At 39.4% G+C, this 18,763-nt stretch overlaps 2 protein-coding genes across 2 annotated transcripts; both read right to left on the reverse strand.

The window, feature by feature from the left end:
• Window positions 1-270: 270 nt before the first annotated feature.
• LOC137888455 (transmembrane protein 26-like) lies at window positions 271-8,452 on the reverse strand. The gene is made up of 6 exons (XM_068731857.1): window positions 8,175-8,452; window positions 7,120-7,216; window positions 6,818-6,907; window positions 4,769-4,977; window positions 4,472-4,563; window positions 271-2,537 (listed from the first exon to the last, which is right to left on the reverse strand). The coding sequence occupies exons 1-6, from the start codon at window positions 8,363-8,365 to the stop codon at window positions 2,245-2,247; spliced, it is 972 nt and encodes a 323-aa protein (XP_068587958.1). The 5' UTR covers window positions 8,366-8,452; the 3' UTR covers window positions 271-2,244.
• A 2,601-nt stretch (window positions 8,453-11,053) lies between these two features.
• LOC137888479 (transmembrane protein 26-like) lies at window positions 11,054-18,158 on the reverse strand. Its single transcript, XM_068731881.1, has 6 exons — window positions 17,977-18,158; window positions 16,928-17,004; window positions 16,606-16,715; window positions 15,569-15,771; window positions 15,272-15,351; window positions 11,054-11,503 (listed from the first exon to the last, which is right to left on the reverse strand). Exons 1-6 carry the CDS (start codon window positions 18,156-18,158, stop codon window positions 11,211-11,213), a joined length of 945 nt encoding a protein of 314 aa, XP_068587982.1. The 3' UTR covers window positions 11,054-11,210.
• Window positions 18,159-18,763: the final 605 nt, after the last annotated feature.

Below are 18,763 nucleotides of genomic sequence, written 5' to 3' on the forward strand. Positions count from 1 at the left end.
ATTATTGAGAGTAGCTACAGTGAGGTGAACTCTTGTTTTATGCTCACATCATTTATTCTTTGAGAGAGGAGATTAGAGAATGAGTATGTATTTGTGTTTTTGTCTGTTTACATAAGCAACAACACTGGTTGAATAAATAAATATTACTGTAAAATAATACAGGATGTGCCACAGAAGACCTAATCATAAAGTAGTGATTACCACTGCTTGTGTAAAAGCAATATTATAAGGACATATTTTTGAAATAATGATAAATAAATATAAGACAACTGATAATGGTATGTCTTGTTTTATTTGTGCTGTGTCAGTACATTAACATATAACAATGACTATAACATGGTAAGAAAATAACTGCAAGACGACGTTGGATATTTTACTATCTCGGATACAAAAAATACAAAAGATTACTTGACAAAAACAAATTATAGAGTCAAAATGCACATTTTGAGCTGAGGTTGTGTTCACATTAACCAGGGAGTCATAATACTGTTTCTTTGGCATTATAAAGCATACACAGTAATTATAGCTTTAAAGAGCAAGAAGCAAATACAACTCAGACTGAGTTGATCACCTGAATGCAAATTGAAGTGCCTTCAGTCTGTTTATTTTTAGGGGTATTGCAGTTTCTTGCACTTCACAAAGAGATAAAACCCTCAGTCAAAGCAGGCCAACAGTAATAGTAAGGATAGATTGAGATCATACATTTGATGACATTTTGATTTGTGAATAGCATGTCTCTCCTTTTTTTTAAATTAAATGTTTTAACTTCCTGTCTGGGTTAAGCCAAGGAAATTGCTCCCCCTCAATCTGAGCTTCCGTCTACACTTTATGGCCCAATCCCAATGTCCCCCCTTAGGCCTTAAACCCTGAACCCTCGGGGACTTACGACATCAACTGTTAAATGGTTGAGTGTGAGAGACTGTAAGGGCTTGAAATACGAATGGGACAATGTCAAAAAATATTATGTCCAATAGAGGGTATTCATTTTAACTTTTTACTCCATGATTTAAACGTCTTCCAGGCTCTTTCCTCACAAGATGAGAGGCCATTTTTAATGATCTATTTACTTGATTTTGTCAAACAGCTTCAATGACAAAATGAAATGTTTGATGAATGAATCTGTGAAATATAATCTCTGCTTCATTCCTCTGATTTCATGTGTTTTTATGTTCCATGTTTAATGTTTCTGAATTAATGTAATATTCCAGGCTGAACACACATGTGCCGTCCTCTTTGTTTACCTATTTTTTAAGTCTCCATGCTTCCACTAATAACCCCTGTTTAACATCACATTGCTATGAATTGTGGGTAAATCCCTTGGGCAAAGTCTGCAGCAATGCAGACTGATGGAAAGGGCTCATAAAGGGCTCAAAATGTCTGTGAGAGATTTGACAGTGGGACAGCCCTAAATTAGGGTTGGGCCTTTATGTCAGCCAGTGTATCTCTCTAACTTCCTGTCTTCCTGTTGTCCCTGGGCTCACTTCCGCTCAACAAGACACTGTGCAGAATGTCAATCTGTCCGGTCCTCACTGAAACAGCAGCCTGGCTTCACTTACTGTAGGTGCTGGCACACGTGGTGCTTTGTGACCACATTTGTTTATCGTGCTAACAGGCTAAGTAATGTGGACATGTGATATTGGACCCTCACACCTTTTTATCAGTTTTCTTATTTTCTTTCTTATCTGAAGCGAGGGTCAAAAAGGATAGAGGGTGTCGTATATACTACATAAAACTGATTTGATTTGAACTTTTTCCTGTTTTGCTCTGTTCCCTTCTTTTCCTCTGTGGCCCCTCCATGATGTTTGCCTGATGTCTATTATTTTAATGTCATACAAGTTACAATCTGAACAACAAGTCCTTTTTATACACAACTAAAACCAGGTTTAAGCCCAGCAAGCTCATGCACACACATTTAAGCACCGAATAACTGTTTTATTAACTGAGTTGACGGAGGTTTGCTCCAGAGGGACTGAACTGTCACTGAGGTTAAGTATGAGCTGTGAAGTCAGATGGTGCAATCAAGGGCGTAATGACAACTTGGCAACTTTATCCTTTTGCAAGTGTAAGAAAATGGTTGTTCACATTTTTCTGCTCACAACAACGTTAATTATTCACAACACCATGATCCCAGAGAGTTAAGTACATTGTGAGAAGAAAACAAAAAGCAAGCATTTCCTTCTCGTCCTGCTCCAATTGCAGTTCTTACCAGTCTGAAGTAGCTGTACCATTGTACGTGCGACATCGTCAAACACATGGGATGGCGCTGCCCCGGCCGGCTCTACTGCGCGAGTCCTGGCATATAACAACCAACCTGTACAAGTTCAGTATGACCACCAGGAAGTTCTTAACGGCGAAGAACACCAGCATTTGGTGGAAAACGTCGAAGTAGGTCATGACGATGACTCTGACCACCAGGAAAGGCCCGTCTTGGATAAACAAGGTCTCCACGATGCTCCACATGTCCTTGCTGTACTTGGACAACAGGGACACCTCGCCGGCCTCCTGCTCACCCTCATTGTCTGGCTTGGAGTTCACCACTTTTTAAAAATGGGGAGACAAAAAAAAAACAGGACTTCAGAATCAAAGTAACAGTCTGTTGTATAGATTTCTTTGTTTAGTTGTTTTAACCTGATTTAACCTGCTACTAAATGGACCTAACCTTTCTCAACTGCTGTTTCCAAAGTCAAAAATTAACTTTCAAAATCAGAAGTATAGCCATCAAGGGTGGGGCTAACAAATTACATTTACTGTTGATAATGTGAGGGGTTTTTTTTATATTTCTACTTTTTTGTGTATTTTTTATTTCAAGTATTGTAGCCTGCTTAGTTGCATCAAGTTAAATCTATTACAGATTACAAAAGTCCCACGAAAAAGTGATAAGAACTTCACAGATTTGACTCTCTGGAAATTATACATGTTGTGGTTTGAGCTCACTGGACGAATAGGGATGTGAATTGGTTAGCGGTTAGTGAATAGTCCAAAAAATGAACAACAATTCAATCAAACACCAGTGAGCATGCTAGGTAACCAACATCAAACACGCCCACAATGTCGAGTGACCAGGTGCATGCTGCATGTGGTTGTGGAGACAACGTAGCGGAACTATCACAGAAGCGGTTTTGGGTACTTTGCCATGTGTTCATGTCTGTGGACAGATTTTGTCACGAGATAGAGTCACAACCGTGCAAGATGCATACTCTAAACTTTACAGGTGTGTAGTTGAGATCAAAATGAATGCCGAGTTGGAAGATGGGTGTGGTCCGAGCAAGGGTGCAGGGCGTAGGAAGAGATGGCCCCCCTTCCCCACTTCACGCCCCTGACCCAATTTAGCATCACGGTTGTTTTGATGGTCTCTAGTTTATTCTACTGTTAATTCTATAAAAAAAAAAGTCAGGTTATTTAATTTATGTAGCTTGATAATGCTTGTTGCTCCTATAGTGTTTATATTTATTGAAAGACATTTTTTTAAATTGTCAGATTTCTTTCCTCTTTTCTAGTTCATTTCCATCCCTTTATCTAAATATAATAATATATATATAATAATAATAATATTCTAGTACTCCTTCCATCCCTGATGAACATGTTGCATCTGTCTGTCAACACTTTGTGTTTACATGCAAACATACTGGACATGACTGCACTAACTAACAAAAAGACACACCCATGTGAGCGGACACAAACACAAACTGAACACACGGAAATTAAAGCAGCTTCCTTTGTGAACACAACAGAAAACTTTGCATTCAAGCTCTGAGTGCTCGAAATGCATTATGACGGTAAAGCTACACATGAAAGTATCACTATGAAGAACCTCAACATCCAATTGTAAATTATTTAATGTTGGGTTATGAATAATTGAGATCATTACTGCGGTTGTCCTTTCCGAGAACAAAGTAACGCGGTTTCTAATCACGTTATAATGTTCTTTCTTTCTGTCTTTCATGAAACACTATCCTTTGTTCTTTCAGATTGGAGAAGGCGGGTTTACATTCTTTTGCTCAATGTAGTAAGTTGCTGAAAGACATCTGCTTGTTGGGCCTTGTCTGATAATGGCTGATTCCTCTTATCTTAAGTTCAGATCTGGAGACTTTGTCGGTCCAAAGCTATTTATGTAATGAACGTGTGAGACTGGATTTCCTCCTAAAGAACATCAACATTTATACAAGCTCCTAAAATACACTCTTCCTGTTAGTGATTTATTTTTGTGGTAAGTCTTTTTTAAGAAGTCTGAAAGTCGGGGCATTACCATGGCTCGCGAAGTGAAAACTGATTTTTGGTTTAATAATTTGACAAAGCTGGAGACAGAGGAGCCAAACTGCTTTTCACTGTTTACTTACAGCACTGGCCTGGACGCTGCAGACTAAACACGTTGTTTGTCCCACACTGAGAGGAGGTCATGTACAGCAGAGCACGGCTGTAACTGCTTGTTAAGCGACAAATTTATTTGTTTAAGACACAAACACACACTGACCAGAAACATGTAGGGGGAACTGCAGCATGCTCCAAGTCCATACAGCTAAGACGATGTAGACCAGCTGAGGACTGTTCTCTCTGGAAAAGACACTAGAAAATACAGTCAAAGTCAGTCCCTATAGTTTTAATGCATGTCAATGGGAAGCTGCTTTTACTAGTTAATGCATTGATGGAATGTCATGATTTGGGGACACAGATTATGTAAATTCCCCACCTTTGTGTCTATTGTTTGTACAATAATATGTGTACTATGTGTGTGAACATACTTATATGCAATGCATGATTAGCCACCCACTTGACATCTGACAGCGTCTCACTAGTAAATTCGAGGATGTCTGCTGCAGTGGCAACAAAAATTAGGAGAAGCTGCGAGAGCTCCTCACGCGTGACTCCGCCTCCCAGCGGGAGGAGCCACTTCCCCACGATGAGGAGGAGGAGCAGGATCTGATGAAGAGCCAGGATCCAGTCGTTGGAACAGACAGTCGATAACACCTGGTTCAAATTCTGGAAAAGGAGGAGAGATTGAGAGTTATTTCTCCATCAGAAAAATAATGGTTTGCATCCTTCAATATGAAGCTGTCTCTCAGCTCATGTGATGCTGCCAGTTTCTGTCAAGATATTGTAGACTTTTAGATTTACATCACTGTTATAACTAAAATAAGGAAATAAGCTATATCAGGCCAAAGACAATACTTGTCAGTAGCATGAATTCATTGTAAAAAAAAAAAGGAGGAAAATAGAGAATATAGCCTCAGAATTTCCCTTGAATGACTCCATTATGTTGCACAATGTGGACTTTGTTTTTCTAATTGAAACACAGTAAAGAGCTGAGGCATTCAGACAGCTTTTTGAGGTGTGTCCCCAGCTTTCTAATTCTCCAGGACTACAGGGTGTGGTGGTGGTCTCTCTGTTATTTATAGAAGACATTTTTAATGTTCCCCTCTTACGGTTATTGTCCACAGAGATTTTCAGGCTCTTGTGTTTGTTATTAATGGCAGAAAGCCTCTTTCCTCTCATTCTAATGACTAAGTAAACTGTTTTAATATTATTTTGAATGCTGCTCTACATCTTGCATTCTCAGGTTTATTCTCAGATCTGTCTCTTCATCTGAAGCAAAGCAAAAAGACGACTCTTCCGTTGCAGTCACATCAGTGAACGTTACATTTGAGTTGTTCTTAATTTAAATGCTTCTATTGAACTGTTGACATACACTATTTAACCAGTTTATCTAAGAGTGTGTTTCTCCCTATTTATGACTTTGCAAGTTCTTTGTGTGTATTTCTGGTTCCTCTGACCTGTGAAGTTCCTCAAGGAAGGTCTTTTATTCTTCATCTACATGCTGCTTTGAGGGTAATCCGTCTCTTATCATTCCTATACTCTAGTGATATTCAGTCTTTTTCTAAAGCCTGGTAACCTCTCAAGTCTTGCTACTTTACATAATTGCCTTGCTGAATCCAGTACCAAGATGACTCATAGCTTTTTAATATTAAATCACAAGAAAACTAATCCAGGCCTGTGTTTGTAGGAAGAGCCTTTCTTTCTCCCACTGGTGGATTCTTTCTGAACTCTGTGAACCCTGGGGCTGCATCTTTCAAATCTATTCATGTTTATGTTTTTCTCTTCTGCATTCCTTCCAAACTGTCAATCTGGGAATCTGACCGAAACCCCACTTCTAAGAGAGTGACTCTCTTCAAGGATCACGTATTACCCCGTGCTGGCTTGTCATCAGATTTAGATTTAGATAACTACCTCACACAAACACAGGATTATACTCTTTGCCACTGAAGAGGGGAGTTGGAGTAAAAAGTAAAAATGTTATTTTACAGTTTTTACAGAAAATTGCAGGCAAAATGTATCCTTTTAAAAGCATTAGTCAATAAGTTGACCAATCATCTTCAATCAGGTAAAAAAAAAAACACTTAAATATCTTGTGGGAAACTAAAAGCAAGTGGCTGCAAAAGGGTAAAGAATAGCTTTTTTGTTTGAGTCATGAAAGTCTGCAAACAGGAAACTCCCACCGCAGACAGTGTGTCATTATGAGTGACGTTTCAAGCACCCTGCTCTTTATCAGAACAATCAGCAACATTCTTAAGAAGATTGGAACGCTTTCCAAGTAATAGGTCAACATTAGCGTGTCAGCAATTTCTTGACAAATACAACTACTCCTGTCTGTTGCTTCATTTAGGAGCTCTGGGTTAGTTTCATTACCCTATATATTGTGCATAATCCAGTCTGCAAGAAATACATGATCAAAACAAAAGAAGTTCTTAGAGTATAGAGCATGTTCTAGTAGTCTATACGAGGCAAGTGACGTTCTATGAATCTATCAGTGTGCCTCTCTTACCTTCACGTAGCTCTGGAATGTGAGGTTTCCCAGGGTCTCGTTCAGAGTGATCACCTTACGCAAATTCTCCCAGGAGTCAAGCTTTTTACACTGAAAATCGTTGAAAGAGGCTTTTTACAGACAGAGTGCTTGTCCTTTCCCCTCCAGTTAAAAATGAAAAGTTTAAAAGCAAATGTAGATTATGAATAAAACTGTAGCTACACCAACCAACATATGTCATTAGATTACATGTTTAGAAAGCATTAGAAGTGTTTTATTTATTTTTTAAAACACAATGTATTTTTGTTTCTGGCGTGGAGTACCAGATTGTCAGTGGTTTTGTCCTGATGGTGGTGGAGCTCCAGGATCCAAATGGAGGGAATGATACTGATGAGAAACAGAAAGATAGGAGGAGAAAACCTGCAAGACAAACAAAAGACCTTCATCAACACAACTTCATAAAGACGCTTTTGTGTTAAAAAGTCACGCACCAGGAATTTATACAATTTTAAAGCTTGGTTATAAATATTACAATTCTTTAGGGCTGAAACGATTAGTCAATAAGTCAACTGACTAATTATTTAATCATTTTGAAAGCCAAATGTGCTGGCTCTAGTTTTGAAATATGAAGATTTGCTGATTTTGTCTGTCTTATATAAAGTTAAACACAATATCTTTGGGTTTTAGACTGTTGGTTTTTTTATTTTCTGATACATTCTATAAACAGAACAAAAAATTGAGATGAATTGATAATGACAATAATAATTAGCTGCAGCCCTACAATTGTATTATATTATCACTTTGCTTTCAGTTTACTATATATCAAGTTACTACCACATGATGAACTTCTGCTTCTTGTAAGGCTTAATGGTTAAACAGGATAACAAATCACATGTTTTGGACATCTCTGAGCATCGGAAAGGAAATGAATGGGTGAATGCTTCTCTTATACAATCTTACATACTGTAGTTTTTTCTTTTTATTGTGTGTTAAATAAAGATATCTGCTGTCATTGAATGTTCAAAAAAACGACAACAACTATAATATCTTTCAGATGAAATGTAAACATGGAGGATGTTTGGGGATGTTAAGGGGTACCACCCCATCGTCACCGTCCCAGGACCGGTTAAACAATAGCAGCAGGGGGACAAGCAGGATGCAGAGAATATAGGGCGGTGGGGGAAGGGATAAAAACGGGGAAGATGACAAAAGCTTAAAATACCCATGCATTATACTCTAAATCTATTCAGTATACAAAATATCTTCAAACCAGGTTGCTCAGTTTAGTTTCACACAAACACAAGTTCCAGTAAAGTTGCACCCTCAGCATAAAAGCTATATAATGTACAAACACTTCCATGCATGCACCTGGTCTTACCATTTATAATCTTGTCCCTTACGACGCTTAAGCGTTATTATCATTTCAACGAGAAGCGGCAGAAAGAGGATAGTGAGGAGCCAGTATTTGATATCCTGCTTCACGTATGTCACCCTCCAGACGCTGCTCAGAGAGACGAGGAGAAATAACGCTCTGGTTGTGATCGCGCATATAAACTTGAACATGCACATCTTGCTGGTTGAAGATCAGTATCGTGCACCGCAGATGTCCCCGTTATTCCTGAAAAGTTAAGATCCCAGAAAGCCGGTGGTTGAGGCTTCAACAGTGAGGGGGAAAAAATGTTGGATGTCGTTTTTTGAACAAAGTCCCCAAAGTGTAAGCCACGCCCACAAGGGAAAGTCCGTCCAGTTTTACCTAACGGGACGACAGTGAGGCACTGCGGGACTCAGTGGGCTGCTGTTATACACGACAAACCGAGGTGTCTCATAACATCATTCAGAGTGAATTATGTTAACATTTCCTTCGTCTTCAAATCAAGGCCAGCATAACTGAAAGACCAGTGACAAAGATTTGTCTGCTTTGTGAAGCAAGTGACTCGTAAAGAATAATAGTGAAGACCCACAACCATGTTTCTAAGACAAGGAAACACACTTTATTGATTGCAGGGAATTATTATGAAATTGATTGTTTCAAACAGTACATTTTTGTTTCTAATGTATTGGCTCCTTATGTAAAACATATAAAGAATGGTTTTGTCTGCAGCCAGAACCAATTAGGGGCCAGCTTGTAAGAGACATGTTGTTATCGTTTTGTTTTGTACAACCTCCCACCACTTGGGGGCGTAGTGCCGCTGTCAATTAGGCCACAGGTTAATATAATCAGGAGGGTCACTTGATTCAGGTGTTGCTGAGTAGACAGGAGCAAACAGTTGTTTGACCGTGCGATATTTAAGGAATGTAAATATTATGATTTCTTCAGTCTATGTTGAGGAAATGGATTATGACAGAGTAAGTGGTTGTCTTATGTTTATGTGAGAAATAAAATGCCAATGTTGGACTTATTTTATTTATGGCACACGTCTAATCAAGCAATCAGCAACCGTTGTGGCCTTTTTTTTTGATAAGCAACGGGGTCACTACACTTTATTCTTATTTTATTTGTCACCATACACTTTATAGTTTGTATTTATGTTGGAGTAGTGGTTAGTGGTTTTTATTTTGTTCATGCTTCATTTGTAGTGCTTGCTCAGGATCAATAAAGTTTCTTATCTTATGATAAAAGAGTGGAGAAACTTAACACATGCAGATGTTTCCAAACAGGACACAACCAGTCAGTGTTAAAATGATGTGAACAAAGCGCTGTGGTCTTCAGTCACCATACTCTCATGACACTTTGACAGCAGGCTTTGTGATTTTAGTAGGATATAGGCAACACTTTCTCATTTACATTAAGCCCCTTCTATATTTAAATAAAGCTGAAACAAAAACTGTATGCGCTCACAGAGTCTGTCAGCGATTCAAAAAGAAATGTGGGTGTTATTACTCTGATGTCCACCAAGGGGAGACAGTAGTCTGTGTTTGTGGATGTCGACAATACTATCAGTAGAATGGATTTTCATTTTATTATTGAGAGTAGCTACAGTGAGGTGAACTCTTGTTTTATGCTCACATCATTTATTCTTTGAGAGAGGAGATTAGAGAATGAGTATGTATTTGTGTTTTTGTCTGTTTACATAAGCAACAACACTGGTTGAATAAATAAATATTACTGTAAAATAATACAGGATGTGCCACAGAAGACCTAATCATAAAGTAGTGATTACCACTGCTTGTGTAAAAGCAATATTATAAGGACATATTTTTGAAATAATGATAAATAAATATAAGACAGCTGATAATGGTATGTATTGTTTTATTTGTGCTGTGTCAGGACATTAACATATAACAATGACTATAACATGGTAAAAAAAAAATAACTGCAAGACGACATTGGATATTATACTATTTTGGGGGGAAAAAAATTAAAAAGTAACTTGACAAAAGCAATTATATGAGGCAAAATGCACATTTTGAGCTGAGGTTGTGTTTACATTAACCAGGGAGTTATAATACAGATTATTTGGCATTATAAAGCATACACAGTAAAGAATAGCTTTAAAGGGTAAGAAACAAATACAACTCAGACTAAGTTGATCACCTGAATGCAAATTTAAGTGCCTTCAGTCTGTTTATTTATAGGGGTATTGCAGTTTCTTGCACGTCACAGAGATACAACCCTCAGTCAAAGCAGGCCAACAGTAACAGTAAGGATAGATTGAGATCATAAATTTGATGACTTTTTGACTTGTCAATAACATGTCTCTTGTTATCCAATTATCCAAGAGAAACAAAATAACATAAGTTAAAAATAATATCCCCATTCAAATGTTGAAAAATAATAAAATGCATGGCCTTCCTTATTCAGTGCTGATAAGGTGGCTTTATCAAACTTCGAGGGTCGATAAGGATAGAGGGTGTTGTACGCTGTACAGATTGCAAAGCCCCCCAAGGCAAATTTGTGCTATTGGGTGATATATATATATATATATATATATATATATACATATAGATATATATATATATATATATATAATAAGGCATTTTTATACACAAATAAAAACAGGTTTTGTCCCAGCATGCTCATGCACACAGTCACATTTAGGCACTGAATAAAGTGGTGTTTTAACTGAGTTGACCAAGGTTTTGTCCAGAGGGACTGAACTGTCACTGAGGTTAAGTATGAGCTGTGAAGTCAGATGGTGAGCAATCAAGGGCGTAATGACAACTTGGCAACTTTATCCTTTTGCAAGTGTAAGAAAATGGTTGTTCCCAGTTTTCTGCTCACAACAACGTTAATTATTCACAACACCATGATCCCAGAGAGTTAAGTACATTGTTAGAAGAAAACAGAAAGCAAGCATTTCCTTCTCTTCCTGCTCCAATTGCAGTTCTTACCAGTCTGAAGTAACTGTACCAGCTGTAATTCCCTAGCCATTGTAAGTGCAACGTCTCCCTGATTACCCCGTGAGATGACTTGTCAAACAAATGGGACGGCGCTGCCCCGGCCGGCTCTACTGCGCCATTCCTGGTATATACCAACCAACCTGTACAAGTTCAGTATGATCACCAGGAAGTTCTTAACGGTGAAGAACACCAGCATCTGATGATAGACTTTAAAGTAGATCATGATGGTGAGCCTGACCACCAGGAAAGGCCCGTCTTGGATAAACAAGGTCTCCACAATGCTCCACATGTCCTTGCTGTACTTGGACAACAGGGACACCTCGCCGGCCTCCTGCTCACCCTCATTGTCTGGCTTGGCGTTCACCACTTTTTAAAAATGGGGAGACAAAAAAAAAACAGGACTTCAGAATCAAAGCAACAGTCTGTTGTATAGATTTCTTTGTTTAGTTGTTTTAACCTGATTTAACCTGCTACTAAATGGACCTAACTTTTCTCAACTGCTGTTTCCAAAGTCAAAAATGAACTTTCAAAATCAGAAGTATAGCCATCAAGGGTGGGGCTAACAAATTACATTTTTAGTATTTCAAGTATTGTAGCCTGCTTAGTTCTATCAAGTTGTATCCATTACAGATTACAAAAGCCCCATAAAAAAGTGATAAGAGCTCCACAGATTTGACTCTCCGGAAATGATACATGTTGTGGTTTGAGCTCACTGGACGAATAGGGATGTGAATTGGTTAGCGGTTAGTGAATAGTCCAAAAAATTAACAACAATTCAATCAAATGCCAGTGACCAAAATCAAACACGCCCACAAGAAGAGATGGCCCCCTTTCCCCACTTCATGCCCCTGGCCCGATTTAGCATCTCGGCTGTTTTGATGGTCTCTAGTTTATTCTACTGTTAATTCTAGAAGAAAAGTCTGGTTATTTTATTTATGTAGCTTGATAATGCTTGTTGCTCCTGTCATAGTGTTTATATTTATTGAAAGCCATTTTAGTTTATTGTCAGATTCTTTTCCTCCTTTCTGGATAATTTCCATTCCTTTATCTAAATATAATAATAATATTTTTACACAATACTTTTACTTTTCCTTCAGTAAATGTCATTAAAGTAACTTTAGTACAATATTCTAGTACTCCTTCCATCCCTGATGAACATGTTGCATCTGTCTGTCAACACTTTGTGTTTACATGCAAACATACTGGACATGACTGCACTAACTAACAAAAAGACACACCCATGTGAGCGGACACAAACACAAACTGAACACACGGAAATAAAAGCAGCTTCCTTTGTGAACACAACAGAAAACTTCGCATTCAAGCTCTGAGTGCTCGAAATGCATTATGACGGTAAAGCTACACATGAAAGTATCACTATGAAGAACCTCAACATCCAATTGTAAATTATTTAATGTTGGGTTATGAATAATTAAGATCATTACTGGAGTTGTCCTTTCCGAGAACAAAGTAACGCGGTTTCTAATCACGTTATAATGTTCTTACTTTATGTCTTTCATGAAACACTATCCTTTGTTCTTTCAGATTGGAGAAGGCGGGTTTACATTCTTTGCTCTGCTCAGTGTAATAAGTTGCCGAAAGACATCTGTACAAAAAATTAACAAGAATTCAATCAAACACCAGCGGTTCCCTAAGTGACCAAAATCAAACACGCCCACAATGTCGAGTGACCAGATCCATGCTGCATGCTCTGAGTGCTCTAAATGCATTATGACGGTAAAGGTACACATGAAAGTATCACTGTGAAGAACCTCAACATCCATTTGTAAATTGTTTAATGTTGGGTTATGAATAATTGAGATCATTACTGAGGTTGGGGATGCGTCCTTATTATTTGCCGAGGGAGTTCTCATCCGCCATTGTTGCCGCCGTGTACGTTCCTCCATCAGCTGACGCAGAGGCAGCAGTGGACACCATCCTCTCCACTGTGTCTAAACTACAGATTCAACATCCTGGTGCATTTTTGGCAATTACTGGAGACTTTAACCACACCACACTTGATAAAGCACTGCCAACTTTTCACCAGTATGTTAACTGCTCCACGCGCAACAATAAAACTCTGGACCTACTGTATGCTAACTGTCCTCCTCCTTAATAGGTTTAGTTCAACATCAAAGGGCTCTTCCACCACTGATGCCATGACCCCCCCCCCCCCCCCCCCCCCCTCTCTGTGACGACTGGCCAGGTTAGGAGAAAGCTTGAGAGACTCCACCAATGCAAGGCTGCAGGACCTGACGGCATCAGCCCCAGGGTTCTGAAGACCTGCGCCATCCAGCTGTCTGATGTCCTGTAACACCTCTTCAACCTGAGCCTGAAGCAGGAAGAAGTCCCGATGCTGTGGAAGACGTCGTGCCTGGTTCCTGTTCCAAAGAAGACGACTCCATCTGGCCTCAATGACTACCGACCGGTTGCCCTCACATCTCATGTGATGAAGGTGCTGGAGAGGCTGGTCTTGGCCCACCTCCGCAGGTGAAATCCTCACTGGACCCTCTGCAATTTGCATACCAGCCTCATGTGGGAGTGGATGACGCCATCATCTACCTGCTGCAACGAGCTCAGTCGAACCGGTGGCTCTGTGAGAATCACTTTCTTTGATTTCTCCAGTGCATTCAACACCATCCAACCACTGCTGCTGAGTGAGAAGCTGCGGGTGGTGGGGGTAGATATGTCCACCGTCTCCTGGATCACTGACTACCTGACAGGCAGACCACAGTTTGTCCGACTGGGCGGTGTGGTGTCTGATACGGTGGTCAGTGGTACTGGAGCTCCACAGGGAACTCTTATGTCTCCCTTCCTGTTCTCCTTGTACACCACTGACTTCCATTACAAGTTCTCTGATGACGAGTACAGGGCAGTAGTGGATGACTTTGTGGAGTGGGTGGGTAGAAATCACCTGCTTCTGAACGTGACCAAGACCAGAGAGATGGTGTTCGACTTCAGGAGGAAGATCCACAACCGCTGAGAGTTCTGGGAGAGGATGTGGACATGGTGCAGGAGTACAAGTTCCTGGGTGTCTCCTTCGACAACAGACTGAACTGGAAGGCCAACATCAACGCTGTGTACAAGAAGGGAATGAGTCGACTCTTTTTCTTAAGGAAACTTTGATCCTTCAATGTGTGCAGTAAGATGTTGGAGATGTTCTACCAGTCTGTTGTGGCCAGTGCACTGTACATCTCCGTAGTCTGCTGGGGGAGCAACATTGGAGCCGGGAACACCAACAGACTTAACAAACTGTTTAAGAAGGCCGGCTCCATCATCGGCTGCAAACTGGACAGTCTGGAAAAGGTGGTGGAGAGGACACTGAAGCAATTATTATCCATATTGGATAACCCGGATCACCATCTCCACCACCTACCGCAGGGACAGCGGAGCACTTTCTCCAACAGACTCCAGCTCTGCTGTCAAAAGGACAGATACAGGAGAACATTCCTGCCCACTGCAACAAGACTCTACAATAAAGTTGTGTGAATCAAGTCATTCACACAACTATAACTCCGTTACACTGTTGTTTGTTTGTTTGTTTGTTTGTTTGGTTAAATCTTTGCACTATTGTTTAGTTAGTTAATTTTTTATATTATTCTATTTCATTGTATATTGTATATGTATGCATATTATATGCATTTTTATATTTAATATTTGTTACTTTGTTATTTTTATTGTGTATATTGTGCATTTTTATATGTGCATTTTTTATATTTAATATTTGTATCCTGTTATTTGTATTGCTTTACCTGTACCATAAATGCTGCAGTAGCGAAATAAATAAAGTAACTATCTATCTATCTATCTTTCTGTCATTCATGAAACACTATCCTTTGTTCCCTCAGATTGGAGAAGGCGGGTTTACATCCTTTTGCTCAATGTAGTAAGTTGCTGAAAGACATCTGCTCTTTGGGCCTTGCCTGATAATGGCTGATTCCTCTTATCTTAAATTGAGATCAGGAGACTTTGTCGGTGCAAAGCTATTTTTGTAATAGACATGTGAGACTGGATTTCCTCCTAAAGACGGTCAACATTTATACAAGCTCCTAAAATACACTCTTCCTGTTAGTAATTTAATAACTGCTTGATAAGCAGCAAAGTTATTTGTTTAAGACACAAACACACACTGACCAGAAACATGTAGGGGGAACTGCAGCATGCTCCAAGTCCATATAGCCAAGACGATGTAGACCAGCTGACGACTGTTCTCTCTGGAAAAGACACTAGAAAATACAGTCAAAGTCAGTCCCTATAGTTTTAATACATGTCAATGGGAAGCTGCTTTTACTAGTTAATGCATTGATGTAATGTCATGATTTGGGGACACAGATTATGTAAATTCCCTACCTTTGTGTCTATTGTTTGTACAATAATATGTGTACTATGTGAGTGAACATACTTATATGCAATGCATGATTAGCCACCCACCTGACATCTGACAGCGTCTCACTACTAAATTCGAGGATGTCTGCTGCAGTGCCAACAAAAATTAGGAGAATCTGCGAGAGCTCCTCACGCGTGATTCCCAGTGGGAGGAGCCACTTCCCCACGATGAGGAGGAGGAGCAGGATCTGATGAAGAGCCAGGATCCAGTCGTTGGAACAGACAGTCGATGACACCTGGTTCAAATTCTGGAAAAGGAGAAGAGATTGAGAGTTATTTCTGTCAGAAAGTTAATAGTTTGCATCCTTCAATATGAAGCTGTCTCTCAGCTCATGTGATGCTGCCAGTTTCTGTCAGATATTATTGTAGACTTTTAGATTTACATCACTGTTATAACTAAAATAAGGAAATAAGCTATATCAGGCCAAAGACAATACTTGTCAGTAGCATGAATTCATTGTAAAAAAAAAAGAGAAAACTATACCTCAGCCTTTTAATGACTCCATTATGTTGCACAGTGTGGACTTTGTTTTTCTAATTGAAACATTGAGGCATTCAGACAGCTTTTTGAGGTGTGTCCCCAGCTTTCTAATTCTCCTGGGCTATCGGGTGTGGTGGTGGTCTAGCTGTTATTTATAGAAGCCATTTTAAATGCTCCCCTCTTTTCCCCCGATTATTGTCCACAGAGATTTTCAGGCTCTTGCTCAAGTCTCGCTACTTTACATAATTGCCTTGCTGAATCCAGTGCCGCAGACAGTGTGTTATTATGAGTGACGTTTCAAGCACCCTGCTCTTTATCAGAACAATCAGCAACATTCTTAAGAAGATTGGAAAGATTCCCACATTGAAATAATAGTTTAACATGTCCTAAGCAATTTCTTGACAAATACAACTACACCTGTCTGTTGCTTCATTTAGGAGCTCTTGGGTAAAGCTCTTTCATTACCCTATATATTGTGCATAATCCAGTCTGCAAGAAATACATGATCAAAACAAAAGAAGTTCTTAGAGTATAGAGCATGTTCTAGTAGTCTATACGAGGCAAGTGACGTTCTATGAATCTATCAGTGTGCCACTCTTACCTTCACGTCGCTCTGGAATGTGAGGTTTCCCAGGGTCTCGTTCAGAGTGATCGCCTTACGCAAATTCTCCCAGGAGTCGAGCGTTTTGCACTGAAAATCGTTGAAAGAGGCTTTTTACAGACAGAGTGCTTGTCCTTTCCCCTCCAGTTAAAAATGAAAAGTTTAAAAGCAAATGTAGATTATGAATAAAACTGTAGCTACACCAACCAACATATGTCATTAGATTACATGTTTAGAAAGCATTAGAAGTGTTTTATTTATTTTTTAAAACACAATGTATTTTTGTTTCTGGCGTGGAGTACCAGATTGTCAGTGGTTTTGCCCTGATGGTGGTGGAGCTCCAGGATCCAAATGGAGGGAATGATACTGATGAGAAACAGAAAGATAGGAGGAGAAAACCTGCAAGACAAACAAAAGACCTTCATCAACACAACTTCATAAAGACGCTTTTGTGTTAAAAAAAAGTCCACACACCAGGAACAGACTGGTTATACGTATTACAATTGTTTAGGGCTGAAACGATTAGTCAACTGACTAATTATTTAACCATTTTCCAAGCAAAATGTGTCAGATCTAGTTTTGAATTATGAAGATTTGCTGATTTTGTCTGTCTTATATAAAGTTAAACACAATATTTTGGGGTTTTAGACTGTTGATGTTTGAAGACGTGTTCTTAGGCTTTTTTTGTTGTTGATACATTCTATAAACAGAACAATAAATTGAGATGAATTGATAATGTAATAATAATAATAAAAATAATAATTAGCTACAGCCCTACAATTGTATTATATTATCACTTTGCTTTCAGTTTACTATATATCAAGTTACTACCACATGATGAACTTTTGCTTCTTGTAAGGCTTAACAAATTACATGTTTTGGACATCTCTGAGCATTGGAAAGGAAATGAATGGGTGAATGCTTCTCTTATACAATCTTACATACTGTAGTTTTTTCTTTTTATTGTGTGATAAATAAAGATATCTGCTGTCATTGAATGTTCAAAAAAACGACAACAACTATAATATCTTTCAGATGAAATGTAAACATGGAGGATGTTTGGGGATGTTAAGGGGTACCACCCCATCGTCACCGTCCCAGGACCGGTTAAACAATAGCAGCAGGGGGACAAGCAGGATGCAGAGAATATATGGCGGTGGGGGAAGGGATAAAAACGGGGAAGATGACAAAAGCTTAAAATACCCATGCATTATACTCTAAATCTATTCAGTATACAAAATATCTTCAAACAAGGTTGTTAAGATTAGTTTTACACAAAACAAAAAAGCCTATATGTTCCAGTAAAGTTGCATCCTCAGCATAAAAGCTATATAATTATACAAACACTTCCATGCATGCACCCCATCTTACCATTCATAATCTTGTCCCTTTCGAATCTTAAGCGTTATTATCATTTCAGCGAGAAGCGGCAGCAAGAGGATAGTGAGGAGCCAGTAGAGTTCGCCCTCAATAAGTTTCACCATGCCGATGCTGAGCAGAGAGGCGAGGATAAATAACGCTCTGGGTATAATCGCACATATAAGCTTGTACATCTTGCTGTTGGTTGAAGATCAGTATCGTGCACCGCAGATGTCCCCGTTATTCCTGAAAAGTTAAGATCCCAGAAAGCCGGTGGTTGCTGCTTCAACAGTGAGGGGAAAAATGTTGGATGTAGTTTGTTGAACAAAGTCCCCAAAGTGTAAGCTGCGCCTATAAAGGAAGGCCCGTCCAGTTTTACCTAACAGGGGACAGTGAGGCACTGCGGGACTCAGTGGGCTGTTGTTATACATGACAAACCGAGGTGTCTCATAACATCATTCAGAATCAATCAATGATTTATGAATGGGTACGTCACTAAAATATGCAAAGTACAGGAGAGGGCAGCATCACATCTTGAGGGCAGGCTTCTTGCTTCTGCAGACCAGTGTCATTGGATGGGAAATTCATTTTACAAGACAGTGTCATGCTGGTGTGTCCAACATGCTAAAGAGCTGGTAGTCTGTGGCATTGGTTCCCAACCCAATTCTGACGTTCTGCATCCCCCGACAGCTCCAGAGGTCAATCTGAGGGGTCACGAGACAGCTAACATGGTAGCAAAGAAGAAAAGAGAACCAATTCATCTGGTTTTTGTTCTTGTCTTGTGAGATTAGGGGGTCAA

Source organism: Cebidichthys violaceus, unplaced genomic scaffold (genome assembly GCF_023349555.1).
Source record: "Cebidichthys violaceus isolate CVI_PGR_0920_01 unplaced genomic scaffold, fCebVio1.0.p SCAF_54, whole genome shotgun sequence".
Taxonomy (NCBI): domain Eukaryota; kingdom Metazoa; phylum Chordata; class Actinopteri; order Perciformes; family Stichaeidae; genus Cebidichthys; species Cebidichthys violaceus.